The sequence below is a fragment of the Saccopteryx leptura genome, chromosome 1, assembly GCF_036850995.1.
Source record: "Saccopteryx leptura isolate mSacLep1 chromosome 1, mSacLep1_pri_phased_curated, whole genome shotgun sequence".
In the NCBI taxonomy this organism is placed as follows: Eukaryota; Metazoa; Chordata; class Mammalia; order Chiroptera; family Emballonuridae; genus Saccopteryx; species Saccopteryx leptura.
Window position 1 is genome coordinate 27185647 of NC_089503.1, and position 27381 is coordinate 27213027.

Here is a 27381-nt window from a genome sequence, read left to right on the forward strand (position 1 = left end):
GATTTAATTCTGAGACTGGAAGCTAAGCATGGTGTCTCGTGGGAGTGGTGGTGTATCTGGGTAGACCCCTGAGTTAATGCTACCCTTGACATGAACTTGATGAGTATTATGTGTCTCTTCTTCATATTCTCCAGATCAGGTGCCATGCCGGGTCTCTACCACACATGGCCAACTTCAATTTCCACAAGGTTGGCATCAAGCCCTTGTTTCGACACACCACACAGCTAGCAAGTGATATGAGCCGGGATCTGAAACCCAGGTTCCCTACCTGTCATTCTAGATGTAAAAGACTATTTTTTTTTTTCTCTTATCAAATGGTGATTGCAAATGGCAGAGAACAAAAGTGTCCTAAATTGTCGAAGTAAAAATTTGGCCCCTCTCTGTCAATCCTCAAAGCTTAAATTTGAAATCTTATTGGCCTGGGAATGACAAGGCAGTGTCCCGGGCAAGGACTCCACTGCGGACTTTCAGCACAGCTTGGGGTGACATGGGGTTTGTCTGGGAAAGGGCCGGGCTGCATCAGGGACGAAGGTCATCACGTGCTTCCCGAGACCTGCTTCTCTGACACTGAGTGGCATTGACGCTTGGGCAGCTTAGTGGAGCCCTGATAATGCAAGTGATCTTTTAAAAACCACAAAGGATTAAATATTTTTTTAAAAAAACTGGATAGACCTTTTTTTTTTCCAAAAGAGAAACAGAACTTGGACGGCTAGTATTTCTGACGTTTCCGTGTCTAGGATGGGGGAAGGCAGGGAGGGGCCCCGGGGCATTTTAGTTTAGTGTGACTTGGGCTGCGACTTTACTGAGCTTAGTTGTTCAAGAGCCACCCTTTTGCAGTGGTTACAGAAGGGAGGAGCACAGGTTTTGGATCCAGACATATCTGTCTGCTCTCCCTTTCTTTTAGCCTGCAACCCTGGGCAAGTTACCTTCTGTCAAACGGGACAGGGATACTTGATTCTGAGAGTTATTCGCTGTGTGCCAATGTCCTGCTCATTGGTGAACTGTAACTCAGGGTACCCTGAGTTGAGAGTTATTCGCTGTGTGCCAATGTCCTGCTCATTGGTGAACTGTAACTCAGGGTACCCTGAGTTGAGAGTTATTCGCTGTGTCTCAATGTCCTGCTCATCGGTGAACTGTAACTCAGGGTACCCTGAGTTGAGAGTTATTCGCTGTGTGCCAATGTCCTGCTCATCGGTGAACTGTAATTCAGGGTACCCTGAGTTGAGAGTTATTCACTGTGTCCCAATGTCCTTGCTCATCGGTGAACTGTAACTCAGGGTACCCTGAGTTGAGAGTTATTTGCTCTGTCCCAATGTCCTGCTCATCGGTGAACTGTAATTCAGGGTACCCTGAGTTGAGAGTTATTCACTGTGTCCCAATGTCCTTGCTCAGCGGTGAACTGTAATTCAGGGTACCCTGAGTTGATTTTATTGTTTTTCTTTTCTTGCTAGTGTTTCCAGATTTTCAGATGTGCCTGGGGAAAGCCTGTTACTCCTCATGCTGCCTGTGCCCCCCAAACAGGATAGGGGAGGTGCCTCTAACCACGGCCTTCTCTTCTGTTTCAGTGCCAACAACATGCCCAAGCAGGTCGAAGTGCGGATGCATGACACCCACCTGAGCTCGGAGGAGCCGAAGCACCGGAACCTGGGGCTGCGGGTGTGCGACAAGCTGGGGAAGAACCTGCTGCTCACGCTGACGGTGTTCGGTGGGTGACAGGTGGCTCCCCACCGCCCCCTCCTCCGGGTCTCCCCTGGCTCTGTGGGGAAGCCGGTTCTGGCAGCCTGCCCTCATATGTGCCCCGCTAAGGTCCCGTTAGCCCAGCATAGCTGCTCTAGGGTATCATCTTCCCCGCTCCTGCCCTGGCCGTTTGTTCTCCTCATCCGGAGGCTAGGGGTTCTCAAATTTCAGCATGCACAGACATTGCCCCTGAGTGTGGCTACCTACTTGTGCAGACTTGGCTTTGGGCCACCTGGAGTGAAGTCCTGGACTCTGTATCTTAACAAACCTTCTAGATGATTCCAGAGCAGGTGGTCAGTGTACCACATTGCGAGAAGTACCAACATCAGGATAAAGGCAACAGTTGCAGAAGACCCCACTAAGTCGGCGTCCAGACCTCCTCTGAACGTTTCACTAGTGAGAGTCACTTAGCACGGGGGGCTGCTGCCATCAGTGTGGGAGAGGCTTGATCTGCTCCCGGTCTGTCTTGAAAGTCTATCTAGCTCCCAGGCTGCAGGCCTCACCCACGCCATGTCTTTTTGTGTGACTGTTAATATAATAGCGGTCTTAGGTTTTCAACCATGGTTTATTGAAAATGTGGTGAATTTCACTTGCTTGTAATGGTAACCACACCGTTTCTTTCCTTGAGCCCTCGCTTGTTCTTCAGCCCTCACCTGGCTACGCACAGAAGCAACGGCAGCTCATCCTCCACCCCCCACCTACCCGCACCCTTCATTCCAGGGCTTCTGCTTCAAGCCAGACATCTTGGATGTCAGTGGACGAGTGTCGGCGCGGGGAGCTTGCTGTAGCTCTGTGCACTCAGTAGAAAGAAACCATAGGCATGGTAGGGTTTTCCAAGGGTTTCTCTCCATACAAGCACATATCATTCATCATGGGCCCTGAAGAAGTATACTTTCACCAGTAGCAGCAGAAAAAGTCAGGCTTATGGCCACAGGACTCCCTCGGCATCCCTGGAGTAAAGACCTGGAACTTCCTCTCTCCCTTGCAGTCCATGGGGCTATGACCGGATTTGTGGCTTTCACAGGGATTGTTTATGTTGGCTGCCTGTTCAAAGAAACCTGAAGACTTTCTTGTGAAATCCCTAAATATGCAAAACAAAATACTTTCACTACCATCTTTGCCCAAGTTGTTTCCTCCCAAGTGATATATTTTTAGGGGCCGCCCCCCCCCCTTAATTTTCTGTAAGATCAGCGAGTCCAAAGATTATGTGAGAGGCTATAGAAGTCAAGGATAAAACTTCTTGACTTCTTGAGGGCAAACCATGGAGAACTTACTGGAAGTTAAAGGAAATAAAAGAAAAAAGGAAACTCACATTAGCTTACTCAATCAAATGTTCCTTTTATCGGAATCCAGTTAAAAAGGAAGAAATACATTAAACATCATGCCATGTAGCCAGGCCTAGGCTGAGGGGAGACACCATATCTGGCACCTGGATTGTTTTTATTGACAATCTCTGACTCTACACATGGACGATAGCCTCAAAAAGTTGGGGTCCAGTTGCCATGACATACTTCCCATAAAGCTTGAGAAGCCTCTCCTTAACTCGTCCAGAGCCGCCTTGTAGAGTAGTGGGAGATGCAAAGTGTTCTCTGACCAGTCATCAGCATCAGCTTCCCTCATCTAGTGCTATTTTCATCACGGGCTACTCATCATCTGGTAATAGAGAAGTCTGAGGAAGGTCAATGTCCCTGGAACAAGCCCTTAGAAATATTCATTTGACTAGGGTAAAAAGAAAAGAAAAGAAAGAAATTCAGATTGTGTCCCCTCCTTCCTTATAGGTGTCATCTTGGGGGCAGTATGTGGAGGGCTTCTTCGCCTGGCATCTCCTATTGACCCCGATGTGGTTATGTTAATAGCCTTCCCCGGGGATATACTCATGAGGATGCTAAAAATGCTTATTCTCCCTCTCATCATCTCCAGTTTAATCACGGGTAAGTCTACTTCTCTGGTGCCTGGCCACAGTGGGTCATATTCTTGCTACGGCTTTTAGATTGACCATTGAATCTCAACTTAGTTGAAGGAATGAATGGGATCATCTGTGTCATTTCACTGTAGAGACTTAGTTTTCCTGCTTTTAAAATGGGGACCATCAACCCTAAAAAGAGGTTTGCCACCTATTTTTCAGTCCATCTCTCTATCTAGCAACAAAAGGTACAAAGGAAACAGCCTTATGTTCAAAAATGATGGTATCAGTAGTGATTTTAATTTTTAATGTATATTTTTCTCATTTTCCAAATTACACTTTGTCCAGTAACTAATCAAGGTAATAAACAGAGAAGGAAAATGTTCTATACTATTTAATGGGATGTAGAGGGAAGAAAGTATTAAAACAAATGAAATACTAGATATGAAAGCTTTTTGACTTTTCAGAAGAAAGTTACCTTCTGTGTATTATGGTTACTTGTTTTTGGCTGAAAAAAAAATGTTTTATATAAAAGAATTTTTCCCCTCCTTAGGTTTTATACTGGTACTCTTCTCTTTACTAAATAATACTACTAGAACAGTGTGGAAATTATTGTAGTTTAGAGATTAACCTGAATTAAGGGTGAGACTTTGGGCTTTGGTCTATATGTAGGTGCCAACAGGCAAGGTGACCTGGAGAAAGCTGTCCCTCTGGACTGTCCACCTTATGAAGGAAATGAAACTCTGGTAATTCCAAGAGCTTTAGATGCTAAGGCAGGTTGTTGTACAGTCTCATAGCTGGTCGACCAGTGAACCCAGTGACCGGAAATGCTGAGATGTGGTGTCCAGAAAATCTCATCACTCAGCCCCAGATTGATGAGGCTGTGCTTGCACCTTACATGCTCCTTTCCAAACCAGAGACAATGTTCTCCATGCCTGTTTAACTGATTGTACGCTGGCCAACCTGGTAAGGAAACCTAGCTTCCGTTGGCCAGAATCAGACTGGTAGGTTGTAAGGAGAAGTGGGTCATGTATGGGTCAGCTTAATTCAGAAAAGTCAACATCAATGACTTCCTCCCTCAGGCTGAAAACAGGGTACACTCTCTCTGTCTAGTAAAAGCAGGAACTGAAACCAGGAAGCAGAAAGACTGAAGATACAACTGGAAAAAACCCATGAAAGCTGGAGTTTTTGTGACTTGATTGAAATTCCCTCCAATAATCACAGAGCCTCCCACAGTGTAGACGAAGCACCCATCCTTTTCTGGGGGTGCTTTATGCACATGTGCGTTAATCCCTACACAGATGGAGAATGGAGGGGGCTATGCTACATCACCATTCCAGGCTCAATTTCAATGGCCAGTAATATATGCAGAAGTTTTGAGGCTTGACGTAGGGCCCTTTTTATTTTCCCGAGTGAGGCCATTAAAAGCAGCAACAAAGAAAACAAGTAAAAAAAAAAAAACTAGTATGCACCTGCACCATCACTGTGTAAAATAAAAGATATTTTTACACCAAATTAGGAAGGACATAATCTCAGAATGAAAAATCGAATTTATTCAGCTTTACCTTCACTCACGATTGCAGACTGACAAAAGTAGTCACCAACTAGTTTATAAACTCTGGACCAGAGGTTTTCAACTCTCCCTAGTTCTCTGAAATCTTTTTTTTTTTTTTTTAACAGAGACAGAGAGAGAGTCAGAGAGAGGGATAGAGAGGGACAGACAGGAATGAAGAGAGATGAGAAGCATCAATCATCAGTTTTTCGTTGCGACACCTTAGTTGTTCATTGATTGCTTTCTCATATGTGCCTTGACCGCGGGCCTTCAGCAGACCGAGTAACCCTTTGCTTGAGCCAGCGACCTTGCACTCAAGCTGGTGAGCTTTGCTCAAACCAGATGAGCCAGCACCCAAGCTGGCAACCTTGGGGTCTTGAACTTGGGTCCTCTGCATCCCAGTCTGATGCTCTATCCACTGCACCACCGCCTGGTCAGGCTAGTTCTCTGAAATCTTAAAAATGTCTTGGAGCCTGACCTGTGGTGGTACAGTTGATAAAGCGTTGACCTGGAACGCTGAGGTCGCTGGTTTGAAACCCTGAGCTTTGCCTGCTCAAGGCACATGCAGGAAGCAACTGTTATGAGTTGATGCTTCCTGCTTCTCCCCCCCCCCTCTTTTTCTCTCTCTCCTCTCTCTAAAAAATCAATCAATAAATAAAAATATTTTTAAATGTCTTTGGAAAATAGAATTGTAACTGTTGGATTGGCCAGATATTCAGTAGAAAGAGGTTTAATTAAGTATTAACGCATTTGAATAATAGGAAGCCAAGTTGTAGGTATGCGGCGATGGGTAACTAACAGAAACCTCACAGAATTAATCCTTCTGGATTTCTTTTCAATCCAGGGTTGTCAGGCCTGGACGCTAAAGCCAGTGGGCGCTTAGGCACAAGAGCCATGGTGTATTACATGTCCACGACCATCATTGCTGCGGTCCTGGGGGTCATCTTGGTCTTGGCTATCCACCCAGGGAACCCCAAACTGAAGAAGCAGCTGGGGCCTGGGAAGAAGAATGATGAAGTGTCCAGCCTGGACGCCTTTCTGGACCTTATTCGAAATCTCTTCCCAGAAAACCTGGTCCAGGCTTGTTTCCAACAGGTAACACGAAGTTCTGATGTCCTCGGTCCTCCGAGTTCCCGAGCTCCCCACGTGCTAACTCGGGGTCTGTTTCAATGAAGCAGCTCTAGGGCTGATGTTCTTAGGATTTAATCACCTCTGTCTCGGTGTAGCAGGTGATGTGGGTCAGGATGTGAGGCTTGGGTTCTTGTGGGTTTTTTAACCTCTCCCCACTTCCCCCCTTATTTTAGCTTGCATTACCACTTCTCCCTTTTTCCTTTCCTTTCCTTTCCTTTTTTTTTTTTTTTTTTGTCTTTTGCTTTTGTTTTTGTCTGCATCATGCAAGGGCACATTTTATCACCCTTGCCCACAACTCTCCAGAGTTTCCAGTGGTTCTAGATCTTGGCAGTATAGCAAAACCACATATGGTGTGTTTAAAAGAATACATATGCTCTACAGAATCAAAATCTCCAGGCTGGGCCTGGGAATTGGGTCTTTTTAAAATTGGGAGGTAATGCATGAGGACTGTGAACAGCTTAAAGAGTATAGATGTACACAAAGTAAACATTCAGGTCTTCCCTTCCCTGGAGCTACTCACAATGAGAATTTTGCCTGTGTCTGTGTAAAACTAACACTTGCATAATCTTTAAGGAAATTCTGCCCAAGTGCTGCTGCGTTATGCATACCATGTTGCTTGCGCCTTGTTTTTCTTTTTCTTTTTCTTTTTTTTTTTGTATTTTTCTGAAGCTGGAAACGGGGAGAGACAGTCAGACAGACTCCCGCATGCACCCGATCGGGATCCACCCGGCACGCCCACCAGGGGGTGACGCTCTGCCCACCAGGGGGCGATGCTCTGCCACTCCGGGGCGTCGCTCTGCCGCTACCAGAGCCACTCTATCGCCTGGGGCAGAGTCCAAGAAGCCATCCCCAGCGCCCGGGCCATCTTTGCTCCAATGGAGCCTCGCTGTGGGAGGGGAAGAGAGAGACAGAGAGGAAGGAGAGGGGGAGGGGTGAGAAGCAGATGGGCGCTTCTCCTGTGTGCCCTGGCCGGGAATCGAACCTGAGACTTCTGCACGCCAGGCTGACACTCTACCACTGAGCCAACCGGCCAGGGCCCCTTGCTTTTTCATTTAAAAGTGTTTTAGCATTCTCTCTCTCTCCCTTGCTTTCTTTCTTTTTTCATGATTGCATAGTGTTTCTAAAGGCTAAATTCCTAGAAGCTAAAATGTGCTGTAGAGGAGGTGTATATTTTTAGTTGGCTGGGTGTTGTAAAACAGCCCTATGAACGTCTGCAGCAGTGTGTCCTCCTACCAACCGCGCACAGGCATATCTATGTCTAAAAACTGGCAATCCTTAAAAATAGATGCTTCTGCTGAGTGGAACCACTGTGGTAGCTGCCTGGGCCCCACTCACCAGTCTGTCGTCTGGCTCTCGGGCCAGTTCAGGTCGGTATACACCTCAGTTCCCCTCAGCTCAAGTGGGACCTACATTAAAACCATGAAGCATCTTTCCGCCTTTCCCAGGGAGTCACAGAAGAATGATCGTAAGTCGCTTAGAGGAAAAGTTTGTCCTCCCAGCTGCCCCCAAAGTGCAACTGCTGACTCTGGGTTGGGGTATGGTCTCCGACTCCCAGTGCCACTTCGGTGCCCCTTGTAGCAAGGAGCTCTATTGACAGAAGTCGTTCCAGGCAGAGGAAGCCCGGAGGGGGGTGGACAGGAGCAGGCTAAGGGAGGGGGTGCCCACTGGCACTCTCCCTGTGGAATGTACGTGGCCCTCAGCCAGCCTGCTTAGAAGGTGAATTCGCCTGCTTTGGGGTGAAAGACACAATTGGGTGCCAAGTCTATTCTTACTCTTTTGGAACAAACACTCTGGAACCGAAGCTGCTGGAAGCTGAGGTTGTAGAAGAGTGGGGGAGGGGCAGCATGAGAGGGACGGGGTGGGGGGGGGTGACGGATGCTGGCCTCCTTTCGGTTCCGGGTCATGACAATGCTCTGTGCAGGAGGGCAGTCCATAAAGCAGGGCTGAGAAGCGGGCGGGCGCTCCGAGCTCTTGCTCTGGTCTTGGGCTGAGTTTCTGTGGTGTCCGCCATGCTCATGCTTGATGACCTCTCTGGTCAATAGGCATTCTCTGCATGCCCATGATGAGGGACTGCTGTCACCATTAGAACAGAGAACTAGGCCACTGCCTGCCCCAGTCCCAGCTAGACCCCACCCCTCCACTGGCAAAATTCATATGAGGAATGAGCCCTTAGCCACCCAGCTAAGCCCAGAATCATGTGCCCTTTGGGTTAGGACAGGGGCAAAACTGTGTTTTTACCCCAGGGTAAGGGAGGGCACAGATTACTTGAGCAAGACTGTAGGCAGCCTGGAGGGAAGGGATCTTAAACCAGCTGCACTCCCACTGGGCCTCGGAGGGCCTCGAAGAGGGTTAGAAGAAACGGAACTCTTACTGGGGGACATCACATTACTAGGGAGAAAAGGTGCTGGAGAGGTGCCTTCCCGTCCATGGGTGAAGCTGGAAGTGATTTCAAATCACCTGTCTGGTGGGAGGGGGCTTCATGACCAGTGAGACACAGAAACATCAAGAAGGTGCGTTGTCCCCAGAGCAGAGGCTGCCTTGCCCAGGGCGGCAGGACCTGTGTCTCAGAGCCGGGAGGCCTCCTGCTTGCTGCTGAAGGCTGACTGGGAGCCACGGTGAGGTTTCCAGGTGACCGGTGGCTGTAAGGTGTGGCCTGAGCACGTTCAACCATGCCGGGCAATGGGGACCATGGCACATCTTCTCTTCCAGGGAATTCAGTGATCTGTGTCTGCTCGTTCAGCAGATACTGTGAGCACCTCCTGGGTGCCACTCTCTCTCCTGACTTCAGAAGGCCAAAGGAATGAGAGTTGCCGTCGCTGCTCTGTGGAGCTTACTTATGTTGGGTCAGGGGGGCTGGACCAGAAAAAATATCAGGTAAACACAAAATGCTTTAAAATGAAGATGTGTGCCCTGAGGGCCGGAGGCAGGCTGATGGACAAGACGGTGGTCGGGCAGCTGTCTGAGCTGGGCCACTGAGGGGTCAGAACGAGCCAGGCTGGGACCTGGGGGCCGGCTGGCTTAGCAGAGGCTCAGGCTGGACTGGGAAGTGCTTGGCGTGCTCAGAGCCAAGGGAGGCCAGTGTGTGGGGAGGGAGTGAGGGAGGGAGTGAGGGGAGGAAGCCAAACTCAGCTCTGGCAGCACCTGGGGGGCTCGGGTCAGACGTGGGTTCTTATTCTAAGAGAGTTTTAGGCAGAGAGATAACTGTTTTACTATTAAAAAATAATAATAATCTGGCAGCTGTGGATATAGACAGAGCTCTCGGTAGCTATACTTACCTGGTGATTGTAGGTCGACAGGAAGAGAGGAGGGAAGGCCACTGAGCGGGCTTTTGCAGGCTTCAAAGTGAGAGACCATGGTGCTTGGACTAGCGTAGACCGGAGTTGGTACCTAGACGGGACTGTCCAGCCCTAACAGGTGCTGAATTGAGAGCTCAGGCAGAGCCAGGTCTGTGCTTCAATACCCCTATCTCCTACGTTCAACTTAAGCCACTGCCCTGTGCTATTTGGAAGCTGGGGTTTGGAGTCAGACATCACTCCCGTTGAAGCCTGCTTCAGCATCTCCTAGCTGTCAGTCTGGGTTAGGTACTTAATCCTGTGAGTCCAAGGAACTAGTCTTGATGTAACAGGTAATTGATGTCACACATGTAGCACCTGGCCTCCAGCCTGATCCTGGAAGCCACCATTTCTTTAGGTCTATGACCTTTGCAACCTTGAATTCAAGCCTTGGCTTCTTTGGCATTCACAGGATAGGCCTATAGTTGGCTCCGGGTCCCCCATTTGTTCCTGGGAGCATGGCTCTGTTGCTTACAGAAGGTTCCCTCTGATCACTCCTGAATTCTCTCTTCATGCCAACATTGCCCAGACCAGGGGCCACCCCTGCCTGTTCCGTACCTCACACACTCAGCCTGGGCTTTCTCCTTCCTTGCCCGAGAGCACATTTCCAGGTTAGAAGAGACAGCACCTCGCCTCACCTCGCTATGAGAACGCTATGCCTTGTTCCCTCTCATTTCGGATGGATGGTTAGATAAACATTGCCTACCCTGGGCCCAGCTGCAGTAGGATTGGGTACAGAGTTTACCAAGCAGCAATGTGGTGGAAAGAACTCAGCAGTGGTCAGGCCCCCTGAGCTGAAGTCCCAGCTCTGCCAATAACTCTACGATGTCTAAGTCCCTTGAGTTCTCCATGCTTCCTTTCCCGTGTCTGTTCAGGGTTTAGCCATCTGTTGCCTACTACTGCTGGTACTGACATTCTAGGATTCCGCATGAGTTCTATCTTCACGCCCCTGGAGGTAGTGTTTCTCTAGGCTTGGGTGTGAGTTTTCACAGCCTGCAGGGTGTTTGGCACCCTTAAAAATAGGACAGCAGCCACAGATGTTGAGGAATAGTATGAGAGGTTCTGGGGAAGGCACTTGCACAGAATGTTGGGGAATATCGAGTAAGGCTTGGCCTCACTGTCCAGAAGTGGCAGGGGTCTTCCCACCTTACCTCTAGATCTGAAACACAGCCAATGCCCCTGCCATAGTGGCTGCTGGCCCCTGGCACACCTGGCATTCGGATGGAGATGCCCTGAAGAGCGTGGCTCTCGAAGGACCCACATAAGTTAGTCTGTGAAGACTGACTCATAGGAACCAGGCTGGAAAGAGCTGAACAGGCAGATCACGAGGTGCTGACCTAACCCTTGCCAAGACCCTTGTCCTCCGCTTGACCAAGTTTAATGATGAGGGGCCGGGAGCGTCATCCAGCTGGGCCTCACAATGCTGAAGAACGTCCATGTTGGACAGTTGGTATTGTCTGAGATACAGAGCTGTGGTCGTGGGCATAGAAGACGTGCATGTCCACCCCCAGCTTGGAGCTTGTGTCCCGTTACTGAACCATTCTGTTTATGGTACATTACAAATGAGTGTGATAAATCCTGTAATTATCATTGGGTGGGGACTATCATATCCCACTGTGTATGTGTAATAAAACCTCACTTTGTTAAACACAAACATAAACTATCCCCCAATTTTCATAACCTTGTTTTGACATTTCTAAATTATTTTTAGCATAACTGGGAACTTTCAAGCCAGGCATTCAGTGATCTTTTAGACCCAACCTCATCTTTATGTGGTTTTCTTCTTTCCCTCCGTTAGATTCAAACAGTGACAAAGAAAGTCCTGGTGGCACCTGAGCCCGAAGAGGAGGGCAATGTCACCAACTCTGTCGTCTCGCTGTTGACCGAGGCTGCGACAGAGGCGCCTGAGGAAACCAAGATGGTGATCAAGAAGGGCCTGGAGTTCAAGGACGGCATGAATGTCTTAGGTAGGCAGCCCAGTGTGCGTCCTCCTGGGGTGGCGCCTTGGCCTCCGAGACCAGGGCCAGCCTCTCCCGTGTTTCAGCAGCTAGGCTTCCACACTCCTCCGGGGGGGGGGGGGGGGGCAGAGGCTCTCCCTGGGTCACCGGGGCTGACAGCTGAGGGATTAAGGAAGAGGGAGATGGGAAGATGCAATATCATGGGGGGACCTGACTACTAGACATCAGGTGGGGAAAAGAGACAGGGTGAACAGTCCCTGGGCACGTTCCCTGACTTCCTGTGTGGTGTGGCCAGTCACTGCCTCTCATTCTCCATTTCGTGAAGTACACATCCGGTTATTTCATTTCTTAAGCATTGTTGTTTGAGTTACGCTTGTATATCAGTACTGGGCTAGGCGTGGTTGGGTGATGTTCCTCCCCAGCTCTCACTGTCTATAAACAAAGGCAGTGCTATCAGGAGTATAAAGTGTTGGCCTTTGATGTCAAAAGAAGCTTATCAAAAGGAGAGTATCTGGTTTCACCTTCTGGAATTCTAATGAGCCCTTTCCCTTAGGCTGGAGCTTTCTTAGCATGCCATCTCGGGGGTTCTTTGGCTCTGTTATGGGACAGGCTGGGTGTGGGTCCCTTATTGGCAGCTCACTGGTTATCTGGCTCTGGGCTGATGACCCACATCTGAAGCTTCATTGGCCAAGTGGGGATGGAACTGACGTTTCCTTTAGATCACTATGAAGATTAAATGAGAGTGTGCATGTAGAATACAGTCCTACATGCCATGTGCCTTATTCATGTGAGCTGTTTTAATTATTAAAGGTGAGCTGAGGAACTCAATAAGGAAACACACTCCACAGAGAATAGAGACACCCCCCCCCCCCATAATGTGAGTGACTTCAGTTTGCTCAGTTTATTCCCCACCTATGCGTGTATTGTCCTCAAAACAAGAAAGAGGGACATTTGGCCATACACTGGGGAAGATGGGGAATCTGAGTAGAGGATGTATGTTGATCCATGCAAGTAAGATTTCTAAGGATTTGAGTGGAAGTTGTATAGGAATGGATGAGCTCAGTGGTCCTTCTGCTTTATCGTCTAAGAGATTGAATGCTCATGTCTCCTTAGTAAGCATGTCGGATTAAATACAGAATGCCCAGTTAAATGTGAATTTCAGGTAAACAACAAATAATTTTTTAGTGTATTTCCCAAATATTCATGGGGCATACTGATCTTTTAATAAATGTATTCATTGTTTATCTGAAATTCAAATTTTAACTAGATATCCTATTTGATTTTTTTAAATTTAATAACCTTACTCCTATTTGTTCAGAGTGGTTAAAAGAGGTATGAGGGAAGGATTGTCCAGAAGCTAAAAAGAAGAAGCTTCAGTAAGGGATTTCTTTTTCTTCCAGGAAGCAGTTTGGGTAAGTGGAGTGAGGGTGACCATAGGCTGACTCGGTTGCCAGGCAATGGAAGATCAATAAACACTGTTGGCATCAGTGTGAGATGAAGGAGGATGAGGGAGGAGAGAGGGGAGAGTCTCTGAAGAGGGTTTGCAAATATCCTCAGCATCCACCCCTGGGTAGCTCTTGTCTCCCACTGCCCAAATATTTATGACACTTTCAGGACCTTCTCAACCACCCTGGCTCTCCCAAACCCTGTGGTCAGCGTGGCTCCATAGTCTTTCATACACTCTGAAGGAGGTTGACATCATGAATAATGGGGCCAAAGCTTTGGAGTGAATCATTCAGAAGACTTTCGAGGTCACTTCCAGAGTCTTGGTGGATTCTGGGAAGTCACACGACCTTTGATTGTACTTGGGAGTTTCAACACCACTCACTGCTCCCTCAACCCCAGTGACCAAGTCTAAAAGGGCTTTGTTCAAATGAAACACCACTGTTCCAGTGAGCGAGTTTAATGAGTCAGTGTTTCCAGAGGGAAATAATGAGCTGAACGTGGGTTTCCAAGTGCAGTTTGAGACTTGGAAAGCCAAGGGAAGTTGACTGTTGAGAAACTTCCCATTTATAAATTTCATTTGAAATACGGTTCTTTCCATGGTTTTCCAAAGGCAGATGGTGACTTTCTTCATGTTTTGTTTTGGGCTTTGGAAAGTCCCAAAGATCAAGCATTGCAATAAATAAAGATAAAACCCTGGCTCTGGCCTCGCACTTCTGTAAAGATTTTATTTCTTTCCCAGAAAACTTCCAGAGTACTTCTGGGCTCCACTCTAATCCCCACTACTTAAATCAACTTGTGAGAGATCGCTCCTTTAAACAGCTCTCTCTTGTACTCATAGATAACGGCCAGTTTCTGCTGACTTTTCAAGGAGAGCTTTTTTATTTTAGTTCTTTGGTACCATGAGACCTTGTTCATTTAATGTTTCCCAGCGGAATTAATCAAATTATGCGAGCTATCCTCAGCCAGAATGTTCAGATGATTTCTCACCATACACCTCACAAACCCGTCTCAAGAGAAGGGCTTGAGAATAGCCTGGGTTTGGTTTCCTACGTGGCCTGCAGAACTAGGCCACTCTCTCCTGGACGCAGTTCTCAGCGAGCCTTTGTCTTCACCGCCAGTGACTCCCTTGCAAGTCACTTGTCCGTCTTCTGGACAAGAGCTGAAAAGGGAAAGTATTAAGTGTCGCAGATTCACAATTCATGTGCAAGTACTGGAATCCTCTTGCTGAAGGTGGAGAGGGACCAGGGAAGGGCAGCTGAACAATCTGGGTGGGTATTTGCTTGGTGTGGGGGTGCTGAGTGGTTTTGGTGACTAAGGAAAAGGTAAATCAGAGATTCAGAGAGAAAGAATTCTCATTTAAGAGAATCAGATTGTAATGGTATCATTTCCTTGATGTAGCTCAAGACGTTAGGCATAACTGGGCACACCAAGGAACTGGTTATCAGGGAGGGACTGGAAATTAGGCATACCACACTGGGACAGGGCAGGAGTGGGGAAAAGGAGGAAGAGAGAGGGAGGAGAGGCGGGCGCATACTGCCGATCAGAGAGAAAAGTCAAGTGGTAACCAGGTTCGCTAGCCAATGGGACAGCGACATTGATTTATAAAGTCCATGCAGGTCATCAGAATTGAAACCCCAAGAGCAGCCACGAGTTTTGGGGAGCACATGGTGATTAGCAATCAGAAATCTAGACAGTCCCCGGGTGGTCCTGGAGATATTTATTAGCCGTGTAGTGCACCCAGTCTGAGTGTGAGTCCAGGCGGGGCAGGGGGCTGACGGAGAGAAAAGTCAGGTTGAGTGTTGGAGTTGGTCCAGGCCCTGCTGCAATTTGACACTGACATCAAGAGGTGGAGAGAGAGCTCCTGAAATCCTTCTGGCTGGGCTGAGGGTTGACCCTGGAGGCGGAGGTGGGGCTGAACTCAGATATAAGTCAAGTGATGCCAAGTGGCCGGAGAAGGGCTGAGGGGCCAGGAAGTAACAAAGTCTACGTTCTGTCTTTAAGAGCCTGAAAAAAATACAAAAACAACAACAACAAAACCCCAAAACACTCTAACCATTTTGACTGTGAAAAAAATTCTGATGAATTAATAACTAACAGGTTGAACCCAAACAAACTGGGTTAGTTGGGGTTTCCCAAGTGTTTTGGATTTCTCTTTGCTTTCCATTTGATCTCTTGACATTCTTCCTCCTTCTCACATTAGGCAAATAGCCATAGAAAAATAAGCTTACATTTAGGATTTTCCTAGAGTGAAACATAGCAGCCACGCATGAATTTGGGATGACACCAAGCCAACATAGACATAACCTGGGCAGAGCCTTCGCTGGCTACTTGGTCTCTGCTGTTCTCATATTGGCTCCCAAGTTCGCATGCTGGCTTCCAAGTCCCAACAAGCCTTCCTTCGTTAGACTAGGTGCTAATTAAATGTGCTTACTCATGATTTTACAAGTGCGGAGGAGAGAGTAATTTTTGGTTTGGAATGAAAACGAATTCGTTTTTTTCCAAGGAGCTAGTGCTGCTGACAGTTCCACTTACCCAGGTAAAGTGCTAAGGAAAGCTATCATTGTTAGGGGGAAGGTATTTTCAGTGTGACTTCTAACGCTTTTGCCTTTTCACGCCTCGTTTGCAGCGTGGGTAGCCGGCGTGAGCATGTGTCTGTGCACACTGGCAATGGTGACGGGCAAGTGAGGAGAAACACGTACTATATAATGTGTTCTTCTATGCTATGTGATTCCCCCAACAGGTCTGATAGGGTTTTTCATTGCTTTTGGCATCGCCATGGGGAAGATGGGAGAGCAGGCCAAACTGATGGTGGAATTCTTCAACATTCTGAATGAGATTGTAATGAAGTTAGTGATCATGATCATGTGGTAAGTGGGCTTATTCTTACTTCATTGCGATGGGGGTGCGACAAGGTCTCGGGGTCCCCCCCAAAATACTGGAGCCCTCTCAGCAGGAAAAAGTGGGCAGGTGTGGTTCTCTGGGAAAACTTTGAGAAAGAGTTGAAAATCTCTTTTTGTGGGGGGGGGGGGGGGTGGCTTTCCTTAGAAAATGGGATGAAAAACCAGCCCATGTGCCAAATTCTATCTGCCATTTGTTTTGTGTGGCCTGCAAGTTAAGAATGAGTTTTGTGTATTTATTTTCCTGAAAAAGCAAAAAATCAAAGGAGTAGAAATATTCTACAACACATAGAAATGATATGAATTTACACTCCGCGCCATAAATAAGGTGTTATTGAAACACAGCCACAGCTGTTTGCCCGCGTAGTGCATAGGGTAGCTGTTGTGCTAAACAGCAGAGGTGAGTAGTCCTGGCCAGGACTGGGTAGCCTGCAAAGCCTGCAGTACTTACCATTTAGCCTTTTCCATAAAGAGCTTGCGAACCCTTGCCCTGAGAGAAGACAAACAAACAAGTGAACAAAAAAAGAGAGAGAAGCTGGAAAGACCCATCAGTAATACTGAAACTGAGCCATATCAGGAAACACTAAGGCAGGCCCAGGACGCCGGGGAGATGGCAGGACCCACGGCTCCAGTACTCTGTGGCTCACAAGCCGTGTGTCTTTGACCTGGTCACTCATGACTCAAATAGCAAAAAAAAAAAAAAAAAAAGAGGCGGTTCTCAGATGGTGCAAGCAAAAGTGAAATCACAGAGGAAATATCAGAACTGTAAGTGCTCTTAGGAATCTGGGCCCACCCTTTAGTTTTACAGAAGAGAAAACTGTGGCCCAGACACACTAAATCTTGATTCTTTAACATCATGATGATGATAATAATAAAAGCTATCATTTATTGATTTCCTTTTGTCTGCCAAGAGCCATGACAGGTGTTTAGTACCTATCAAATATAATCCCGACAACCCTGCAAAGATGAATTATGATTCCCATTCTACAGAAAAAGCAACTGAGGCTTTCTGAGGGGTGAGTGAACTTGCCTAAGGTTATGTGGCTAGGGAGAGCTGGAGTTCATCTTGGTATCAACATCCTTGATGGGTAAGTGGGTGGCGGTGTTTTTGTTTGAATCATCTAAGCCCCATTGTCTCTACAATGTGTGTGTGTGCGCTCAGTGGGTCTGAAATCTTAGGCAGCCTAGGAGATCATGAGTGTCCACTCCTTCACCAAGGAAGCGGTGCCACCCTCTGTCACTGAAATGCTCTGTTGGCCCTGTTTCTGACAGATTTTAACATATATTTGTTTCAGACCCTTATGAGAGTCCCATGTGTCTGATTAGAAAAAAAAATAAAAACATTATTAGACCAAATTACATCTGTGTTCTATTGGGCACAGAAATTCTGGGTGACAAACTCCCCATCTATTCATGGCCCTGCCCTGTACTCACCTTTGTCCTCAACCTTCCTCTGGTCTTTTTCCCCTTCTCTGAGGTGCCTTCCACTGAAATTCTACCTTTCCTCTTTCTTCTTTTCCTTGGCCCCTACTCTCACCTTACAAGGGCAAAAACACATTCTTGACCTTTTTTCTAAAATCTCCACCAACCCAGACACACTGATGTGCCTAGAGTAATTCTTACTAAATTTTCAGGACTAAGAGGGCCAGCTGAAGACCCCAAGGTCTCAGGTCATAAAGATGCTCGTTGTGATTTCATGAACGATAGTTAATAGATGCACTTGTTCAGATCATTGCTTTATTGTACTTTTAAAACACAGAAAGGATGCTAGTAAAACAATGTGCTGTTTTTGATTATTGTACCGATTCTTCAACTTCCCAGGCACTACTAGATTTCTGAATATTGCCTTTGTGTGAAGATTTAAAGTCACACACAATGTGATGCTGTAAAATGTTTTTAAAAATCTTCCCATCCACTGTGAACACGCTGAGAATTTACTAAATGGCAACACATAAAGCAGAATAGACCTCTTGTTTCCTAGAATTGCTCTCAGACTGAGCATCCTTGCTCTACAAATGCACTTCCTTTCTCCGTATTGTGATGCCAGTGATGTGGGCAGTGTATGAAAGCTCCTTCCTTCACCGGTACCAACGTCATTCCCACTGAGCCCTTGAAAGAAAGGGAATCTTCTAGGAAATTAGATGAGTCATGGGATAAAATTCAACCTTTCTTCTCCTCAGGGATGGAGGGTGGTGTGGATCAGGAACTTTCTCATTTACTGAGACCAGAACTCCTAAAGATTTAGCACCATATCCCAGGAGATGAATAGCAGTTGTGAGTCAGGAATACGACCTCCGGAATGATTTCAGACAGCTGTGTAGTTACCTCATCTCGGCAAACCGTCAGGAGGGTGTTACATGACAGGAGACGCCAATTCAACACATTTCTTTCATTCTTTAGCTGCCTCATCAGCATTTGATAACAAGTGTGAGAAGGTTCTGGATAAAAGAGCCAGCTACTCTCTAACTGACCCCCTCAAAGCTTAAAGAATCAGAGTTCTTGCACATTCTTCTTTGTGTGGTAGTAAGAATAGTAATAATAGCACATATAACATTAAGGAGATTACTGTTCTTCTCACAATAATTATTAAATTATAGCTTAGAGTTAGTCAATTCTTGCTGTAGGCTCAGTACTATTTTGATGACTGTACTGTACCTGCTTATTACTGAAAAGGTAATAATAATTATTACAGTCACTACTAAAGCATAACTAAGCCTTACCAGATTCCTGAAGTAGGCTTACTACTACTATTCTAATTACTTTATGTGCATTAATTCATTTATGTTTTATAATAATACCTAGCAAAAATAGGTACTTTTGTTAACCCCATTTATCAGATGAGAAAACTAAGCACAGAAATTGACATGCCCCATATTACACAGCCTGTGAGGGTAGCTGTGTGAAAGTGTTTCTTCAGTGAACCTCTGTCTGATTTGTGCTGGATTGAACTCAGGATCCTCCTATTACTAGTTGTGTGACTTTAGGCCAGTTAGACACACTCCAAACACAACATCTTGATCTGTTAAATGATTGATGATAAAATCCACATCATAGAATCGCTGTGAGGGTGAAGTGAAATTGTGACCAACAGTTTTGGAACATTTCCTATGTGCTGGGACCTGTCTAAGCACTTTCTATGAACTAGTGCGATTGTTGTTATATTGTGATTATGATTACTGCCATCAACTCAGTCCCTAGTCTTTATTTCTCTCCATTCATGAATTCTGATTCTTAAGAAAAAAAGAGAGAGAAACCCTTAATTTTGGTGTGATTTTCATATCCTCATTTTTTGCAAAGTTCTTTAAAATGTGTTTTAATCTTAAAAACTTAAACAAAAAGTGAAACTTTTTATAATCTCACCATGATAGAAACAAAGTGAGAAGTGAAATCTCTGCTTACTCTTTTAATTCTCCTTCCCAGTTAACCCACCTTCATCCATCCATTCATCCATCCATCCAACCATCCATCCATCCATCCATCCATCCATCCATCCAACCATCCATCCTTTCACTCCACAAATATTTCTTGAGCACCTTTTCAATGCCAAAAACATTTTTAGGCACTGGTGATATAATGGCGAAGAAGACAGAGAAAGATTTCTGTCCTCGTGGAACTTACATTGGATCGAAAAGAGAGAAGGGGAAAAAATAAAAGGAAGCAAATAGCAATTCATATAGTAATCAGTTCTACAAAGTCAATAGACAGGGAAATGGGGAAGAGAGAGATGGGCGATGGAAGAAAGGAGTGGACTCTCACAGGTGGGGGAAGGGAGTGCTGAAGACTGAGAGGCAGCTCTATGAAGAACCAACAGGAGAGTTTTTCGGGAGAAACAAACAGCAAGTGAAATATTGTTGAGAGTCAAAAGGAAGGTTTGGAGTGGTTGGACTGTGGTTGTTTAGTAAGAGGGGTGGTGGTGGAAAATGGTGACATTGGAAAGTAGAAGGTGGACCCTGTAGACCACTGTGATGAGTTGAGCTTCTATGTATTAGCTAAAGGAAGACCCTGGAGGGCTAGCGTCCTGGAGATTCTATGAGCCAATTTTTACTTTATCCTGATGAAAAGTTCTAACCCACATATGGTAACTCAACAAAAGTTACCCCTTGAAAAGCCAGAACACTTCTCCCTAAGTGGACTGGGCAAAATGGATATTTGTGTTTCTTTCTGAGCTGAGTACAGACAGCACCTTTACGTGACTGGAATGTATCTTTAATTCTTTATTGGCATACCCTTCTGATTCCGGGTTCTTTAAAGATGCATCCCAAACTGGCAGACTGCCATTGCCATTGGCAATGTGCGGGGCAGAACCAGAGTGGCTTTATGGTGGGACTGAGAAAGTTTTTACTCACTGAAATCAAAACTCCTAAAGAGTTAACTCCATTTACTTCCACTCCAAGTGTCTGGCCCACCCTCTGTCCCCTGCTTGGAAGTCCTGAATTGATGTAGTAGGCTAAGACCAAAGAGGCCTTGAATAAATCGAAGCTAAAGTGAATGGTTTCCAAAGGCTAACCAGTAATAACTGCATTACATCAGTTGCAGATCAGATTTTATAGCTTGAAACAATGGTTTCTAAACACATTAGAGTTACCTTGGGAACTTGTTTGAAATATAAATGTCCTAAGGCCAGCCCCAGGAAATTCTGACTCAGTGAGCATGTGATGGGCCCAGGGAATCCACAGTTACCAGGCAGGCCAGGTGATTCTGAAGCAGGGGTCTATGAAGGCACAGAGACCTGACTGAGCTCTGAGTATGTTAAGTGCCGAGAATGTACTTGTGTTTGTGGAGTGGAGAGCAGACTCTAAGAGGGGCTTTTTTGGTGGGAACCTTAGGATGACAAAGACTGAGGTACAAAGTGGGCAGAAGAAAGAATGGTTGATGCAACAGTAAGAAAAAAACTTGAGAGGCCAGTTGAGTCCATGGCTTTGAAAACAGTGCCCAGAGCTGAGGATACAACCCATCTAAGGGCCGTGTGGAAACCAATCCCTCCCCCTACCTCTGGAGTCATTTCATTCTAATTCAAAAATTGTTCCAACAGTTACTTGGCATCCTTTGGCTTCAGAACACCCACTGGAACCTCAGCTTCTTTAAGCACTTTGGCTTTGATGTTTTGCTTCAGCTCAGAAATTTCACTTGGTGACCTTGGACCCTGGGCATTTGCCCTTTCTTTTCCATGGAGTGTCATATTCAATAAGATAACTCATTAATTAATATGGGAACCCAAGAACTGAAAATCTCCAGCTTCCAAGTGAAGGCTTAAGCTACTTACTTTGACTCTTTCCTCATCCTGATTAACACTCATTTTAGTTTCAGAGACCAAGGTGTATGGGTCAACTAGAGCCCTGCTTCGAATATGTATTTCTCCGAACACTCTACCTTTTGGCTTTTGAATAACACACTCCATTTATAGTGGGAACTCACGTTTCTCCCAGAATGCTGAGTGTTCCAAAGGAACCTGTTACCTCGCTCTAATCCATTTGGCTCTGGTCAGATGTGTTCTCCAGGGGAGTCTATAGCTGGTCTGGCTTGGCAAAGAGCCTTGAAAACATTTTCTCTCCATTCTACAAATTGCTTGTCCCAGAAGAGCAGGAAAATTGGGTGGCACCCAACATAGCTCGCATATGTGTTTTTCTGAACATCTTAAAATGGTGATGGGTGCTTTGGAAAGAATTAATCTCTTGGTTTATGAAGATAAATGCCTGTTGGCTTTATTGGAAGGTACATGTTGCTCGGTTATTTACAATCCCAGGGAACAGAGAGCTGGCCCCTGAGTCTACCCTGCTGATCGATGAGATGTTGTGACTACAGGCACACTAGGAGAATGTCAAATGGCGGGAAAGCCAGGGGTTTAACGACATGACTCCTGATGCTTGAGGAAGCAGGCCTTAAAGGCGGTCAGCCTCCACCCCAGGGAAAGGAGAAGTATCGCCCCAGGCAGAAGCTCATCGAGAATGAGGGCAGCAGCTCTGCTAATGTTTTAACTAATTCATGTCAGCTATGAATCGCCTCTTTCAGGAGAAGTTTCCCCTTGAGAAAATATGTTACTCATTAAAACATCCACAATCAAGTGGCAGAAGTCTGAGTTGTTTCAGAAAGCTTCATCAATTCAGACTTGACTCATTAAGCATGAGTGCTGGGAGGACATAGGTATACATACGAAAACAGAACCTACAAAGATTCCTTTGTCAGGAGTCAGAGAAGAAATGGTGCTGCTGGCAGGGAGGGGGGAAAGACTGTTGACAGTGCATACATATGAGTGTTCAAAACCTAATCCTCACAGTAACCCCTCGAGGTTGGAAGGGGCCTCTCTAAGCCTCAACTTGCACATCTGTAAAATGGGAATAAGTCACTAACCAAGATCATGCAGCTGGTAAGTGGCTGGATGAGCTGCACATTTTATGTAATTGTATAGATGCTCTCCTTACAGTTTTCCTTTAGCCTAGGAAAGGCTTGCTCCAGGCACAATTACAGAAAACAAAAAGCAAACAAACAAAAAAAACCTACTACCAAATCTAGTATAGGCGCTCTCTCCCTTTCCTGACTCCCTTATTCTGGTTGGGAGCCTTATTTTCCTCACAGTCTTCCTCTCATAATTCTTAATAAGGTATGTAGCTTCCCACAAACATTTTCATTTCAATCAGTGTTGCAGGCTGAGCAAGTTCAAGCGCCAACAACACCAGATTGGGCAATAAAAAAAGAGATGTTGCCAAACATGTGAAAAATACACTCAAGATGAGAGAGAATGTGGTTAGCTTACTCAAGGGCGAGGACAACAGTAAATTATTTCCAAGCACTCTATAAAATAATAATAATATAGATGTGAATATAAGTTTATATATAGGGTGAATTGCTTATCTACAAAGAGCTACGATTGCTTATTAAAAGGAAGTGGTTTGGCTTGGTAGGGGGAAAAAACCCTCGTCATGGAGTTTTACAGGTCTGAGAGTGTTCCCCTCTTATTCTCTGCTTTTGTGGTTGTGGGCCAGTTATTTAACTTTGTCCAGCCTCGACTTTCTCATTTTCTAAATAGGAATCGTGATACTGAGATTTTAGGATTGTGGTGAGAATTAAATGGGGCGATGTGTGTGGAGCGCTCCATTAGAGTCGGCATAATTGTTAGAGCAAGTACCGGAAGACATACTTTCAGACTTACAAGTGATAAACCTACATTTCTCTAAATTTACTGTTTGGCTGAGATGATTTTCTTGTTTTGTGTCCTCTTTCTCTCTCACTCTCTTTCTCTCTCTCTCTCCCTTTCTATCTCTATTAAATATTCTTCCTATCTTTCAAGGCAAAAAACAAAGCAAATTTATAAATGCCAGCTTATAGCTTGTCAAAACTCGAATGAGCCATTCTCTCTCCCTTTCTATCTCTATTAAATATTCTTCCTATCTTTCAAGGCAAAAAACAAAGCAAATTTATAAATGCCAGCTTATAGCTTGTCAAAACTCGAATGAGCTTTCTGAGAAACTCAAAAGTTGTCCCCAATTTCCAAGGAGGGAGCTGTGCAAAGAAAAACCAAACAAGGTTCTCAAAGGCACAGCCTGTGGGTCTCTCGACTTGAAGCTGGCTGCTTGCCTAGGAGATGATAAAGCTGGTCTCCGCGATTCCCTAACTATCACCCGAGCAACAAAGTTTGCCTTTGGATTTGTCTTTTTAATCAGAGCAGGAGCCACCAAATCCTTGGGCCCGATTTCAGATACTGGCCGTGAGTCAGAAGTAAAATGCAGCGTGTGCTGAATCGCATGGCCCTCTCTCAGCCAAACTCAACAAATGCAAAGGGTTTTCCTCAAGGTGCAGCCACAGAGGAAGGCCCAGATTTCAGTTTCGAATCCCATAATGATTTCTTCAGTGTTTGTTTGTGCGTTTTCCTTTTCTGTTTTTCAGGTACTCTCCCCTGGGTATTGCCTGCCTAATCTGTGGGAAGATCATTGCCATCAAGGACTTAGAAGTGGTTGCCCGGCAACTGGGGATGTACATGGTCACCGTGATTGTGGGCCTCATCATCCACGGGGGCATCTTCCTGCCCTTGATTTACTTTCTCGTGACCAGGAAAAACCCTTTCTCTTTTTTTGCTGGCATTTTCCAAGCTTGGATCACTGCCCTGGGCACCGCTTCCAGGTAGGGAACACAGAGATCACCTTCCTTTCTCTCGGCTCACTGTTTTACCCTCCTTGCCGCTTCCTCAACTTCACAAACCTTCCCATCGCCAAGTCCAATGAGAATATTCTCCTCAGCTCATTAAAATATTGTTGGAAGAAGGTGAGCACTTTGTAGTTTGGGCTCCTTCTAGGAACTTCTGAGCTTTCCTGATGAACATTTTTGCTGGTAGGCATCTGCGTTGGAAATATGACCCCATGTTAAATTTCTCAGATGAATGCGTGCTATTAAACTACATGCCTAACTTGCCACATGTAGCATTTAGGTGTTAGCTTTAAATGTTTTTCAAAAAGGGTGTAACAGGCTGTTATTCTACTTAAGAAATTGTCCTACCTGTGATTTGAAAAATGCTATTACAAAATATCAGTCTGTTGGAGTAATTTTTCAAAAAAATAGGAGAAAGAGCATTTATAGAGTAAATGGTATGTTAGGTGAGATTTTTCAAACAAACCTGAAGCCAGTCGAGTCTTTGACCTGTGTGTGAACCTCTAATGGACAATTCTGCCCCATTGATTTTGGGAAAATCAGGCCGGCATTGATTTGGCTTGACATTGACTGAAGGTCAGTTCCTTCTAGTTCAAATGCCTCCAAAGCCAGTGAGGACTGGAAATATTCAGAGAAAACATATATTTTTTTATTTCATCTTGGACTGAATTCAGCAAAAACAAACAAAAACAAACTACATGAGAAACACCTGGCGATTTATTCTTTCAGCCTGCAGTAGTTGTTTGTGTGTCCTTGGGCCACAAACTAGTAATGACTCTGGGTCACTATGACCAAGGTCATGAAGCAGGTGGCAGGGAGGGGAGCAAACCCCTGACTCAGCGTTGTCTCTGGAATCACAGGTCGGCAGGTCTTTGTTGCAGAGCCTGTGACCATCACTGCCAACGAGGTGGCCACTCTGTGACACAGGGTACTGCTGTGCCAAGGCTGTGGAGCAGGCAGTTGGGTTTTCCTTACGTGACCTAACAGGCAAATAGTGGTGACTGTCTAGGAGCCAAATTATATATATTTTTTCTCTTTCATAATTTTTTTCCTTTGTATTGAATTTTCTGAGGTGATGCTTGGTAACAAAATTATATAGGTGTCAGCTGCACTATTCTACAACACATCCTCTGTACTGTGTGTTCGCCATCCCAAGTCAAGTGTCCATCTACCACATTTATCTTCCCGACATCCTCCTCCACCTCCCCCGCCCCCAGAAATCACCACACCGTTGTCAGTGTTAATGTTTTTTTCTATTTCTTTTTTTTCTGTTTTGCTCAGTCTCTCCACCCTCCCTAGAACTGCCCCTCCTCCTGTTGTCAACCTGCTCTCTTTCTATGGGTCTGTCTCTGTTTTGCTTGTTAGTTCACGTTGTTCATTGATTTCCACATATGAGTGAAATCATATGTACTTGTCTTATTCTGTCTGGCTTATTTTACTTAACCAGTTGCAAATCAATGAGAATGTGGGCCTCATGGAATGTGGGGTTTCAGAACATTTTGGAATACATATGATCCTGGGGCAGGTAGATTCTGCATGCAGTTTCCTAAGGTGAAGGAAAACACTCCAAAATTTGCTTTCTCTTTTTTGAAGCATGCACATTTTCTATGGCTAAATATCTCTATCCATAAAGATCCTCTCTCTTTGGAGAAAAAAGTCTTTATTTTCCCCCTCCAAACATCAAAACAATATTGTTTAGTTCGATTTTGTTTTCTGTTTATGAGCGTGATATTTGCTCATTGTGAAAGAGCTCAGACAGTGAATAAAGTTTTGAAAAAGACAGTGAACATCACCAGCGATCCCACCACCCAGTGATAATGGGTAGTAAGTAACCTTTTAGTTCATCTCAATGGTTATAAATCTTTCCAGTTCTTACTGTGTATAGATATGGTAAAAACTGCTATTTTTCACTGGTCAACATATCATGAAAGTTATACTATTAATATAGATCTGTCTACTATTTTAGAAACTGCATAATAGTACCCTGTGTGTACTACTGTGCAACCCTCATCCCCACCCTGTGATGTACATTTAAGGCATGTCTAATAAATGGGACTGTGACAGGCATCCTTGTAAATACCTCTCTGCCAGGCTATCTGACAATCCCCTCAGGATAAATGTCTAGAAGTGGAATATTTGAGTTCAGACATAGGAACATTGATGGTTTTAGGTAGAGGTCCCCAAACTTTTTACACAGGGGGCCAGTTCACTGTCCCTCAGACCGTTGGAGGGCTGCCACATACAGTGCTCCTCTCACTGACCACCAATGAAAAAGGTGCCCCTTCCGAAAGTGCGGCGAAGGCCAGATAAATGGCCTCAAGGGAGCCACATGTGGCCCACGGGCCATAGTTTGGGGACGCCTGTTAGAGCATACCACTGGATTGCTATTCAGGCGCGCATTTAAACCCCTCTACACGGGTGTGAGAGTGTGCCTTTCACTACCTACTCACCGGCATTGGCTGCTGTCAGTTACTTTAATACTTCCCAGTCTTAATGGTAAAAAAAAAAAAAAAAAAAAAAAAAAAAAAAAAAAAAAAAAAAATTCATTAAACTTGCATTTATTTGATTAAGAGTGAGGGAGAGGAAGCATCTTTCTGTGTTCTTATTGACCACCATGCCCTCCCCTCCCCCACTCCGTGAACTATTTGTGGTCTTAATTTCTTGTTGGGATATTTGTCCTTTCCTGATTGGTTTTCACCTCCCTTCATGTATCAGAATATCAACTCATGGGTCAAATGTTATAAAGAATGTCCCCCTCTGCTTTACATTTGTCTTTGAAATGTACAGTACCTTTTGCCAAGGGAAGCTTTCAGTTTGCACGTTGTTGGGCTGCCAGTGTTTTCTTCTAGTGTTTAGAGTTTCAGTTTTGCTCACGAACATCTCCACAAAAGATCACAAAACATTACTTATATTTTGTTTCAATACATTTATGGTTTTGACCTTTAAACTGTTTTGAAAGTATTATTATCTTTTCTTCAAATAACTGTAGTTTTATAAGACAAGGTAAATCTTAAACGCATATTTGTATTGAAATCAGACAAATGCTTGGGTTATTTGGCCAAAGCCACACAAATGTTAGACTCTTTTTTTTCTCCTTACCCTATATTTCATTTGAAACAAAGAAAAAATAATAATAAACCAATGTGGTTTTAATCTTCAGTTAAAATGTGGATGTGGAATTTTTTTCTTTTTTTTTAAGAAAAAGACTTTTTAAAAAAGTCAATGTGACAGGAGTCATGTACTAAGAATTATCTTGACCATCATGGCCAGAGGAAAAAATTACAAA

The 27381-nt window shown here is 45.1% G+C and overlaps 1 protein-coding gene across 4 annotated transcripts in view; it reads left to right on the plus strand.

Annotated features, from left to right (window-relative positions):
- Positions 1–27381, plus strand: part of SLC1A2 (solute carrier family 1 member 2) — an 82736-nt gene that overhangs the window by 30812 nt on the left and 24543 nt on the right. For all 4 annotated transcript variants that reach the window (XR_010748863.1, XM_066363225.1, XM_066363216.1 and 1 more), the window contains exons 2-7: positions 1566–1705; positions 3516–3668; positions 6037–6287; positions 11454–11622; positions 15800–15926; positions 23838–24071. Coding sequence is in view for 3 of the 4 variants with exons in the window: in XM_066363216.1 (XP_066219313.1) it covers positions 1566–1705; positions 3516–3668; positions 6037–6287; positions 11454–11622; positions 15800–15926; positions 23838–24071 (1074 nt within the window). In the remaining variant the exon portion in view is untranslated. The remainder of the gene's footprint in view (positions 1–1565; positions 1706–3515; positions 3669–6036; positions 6288–11453; positions 11623–15799; positions 15927–23837; positions 24072–27381) is intronic.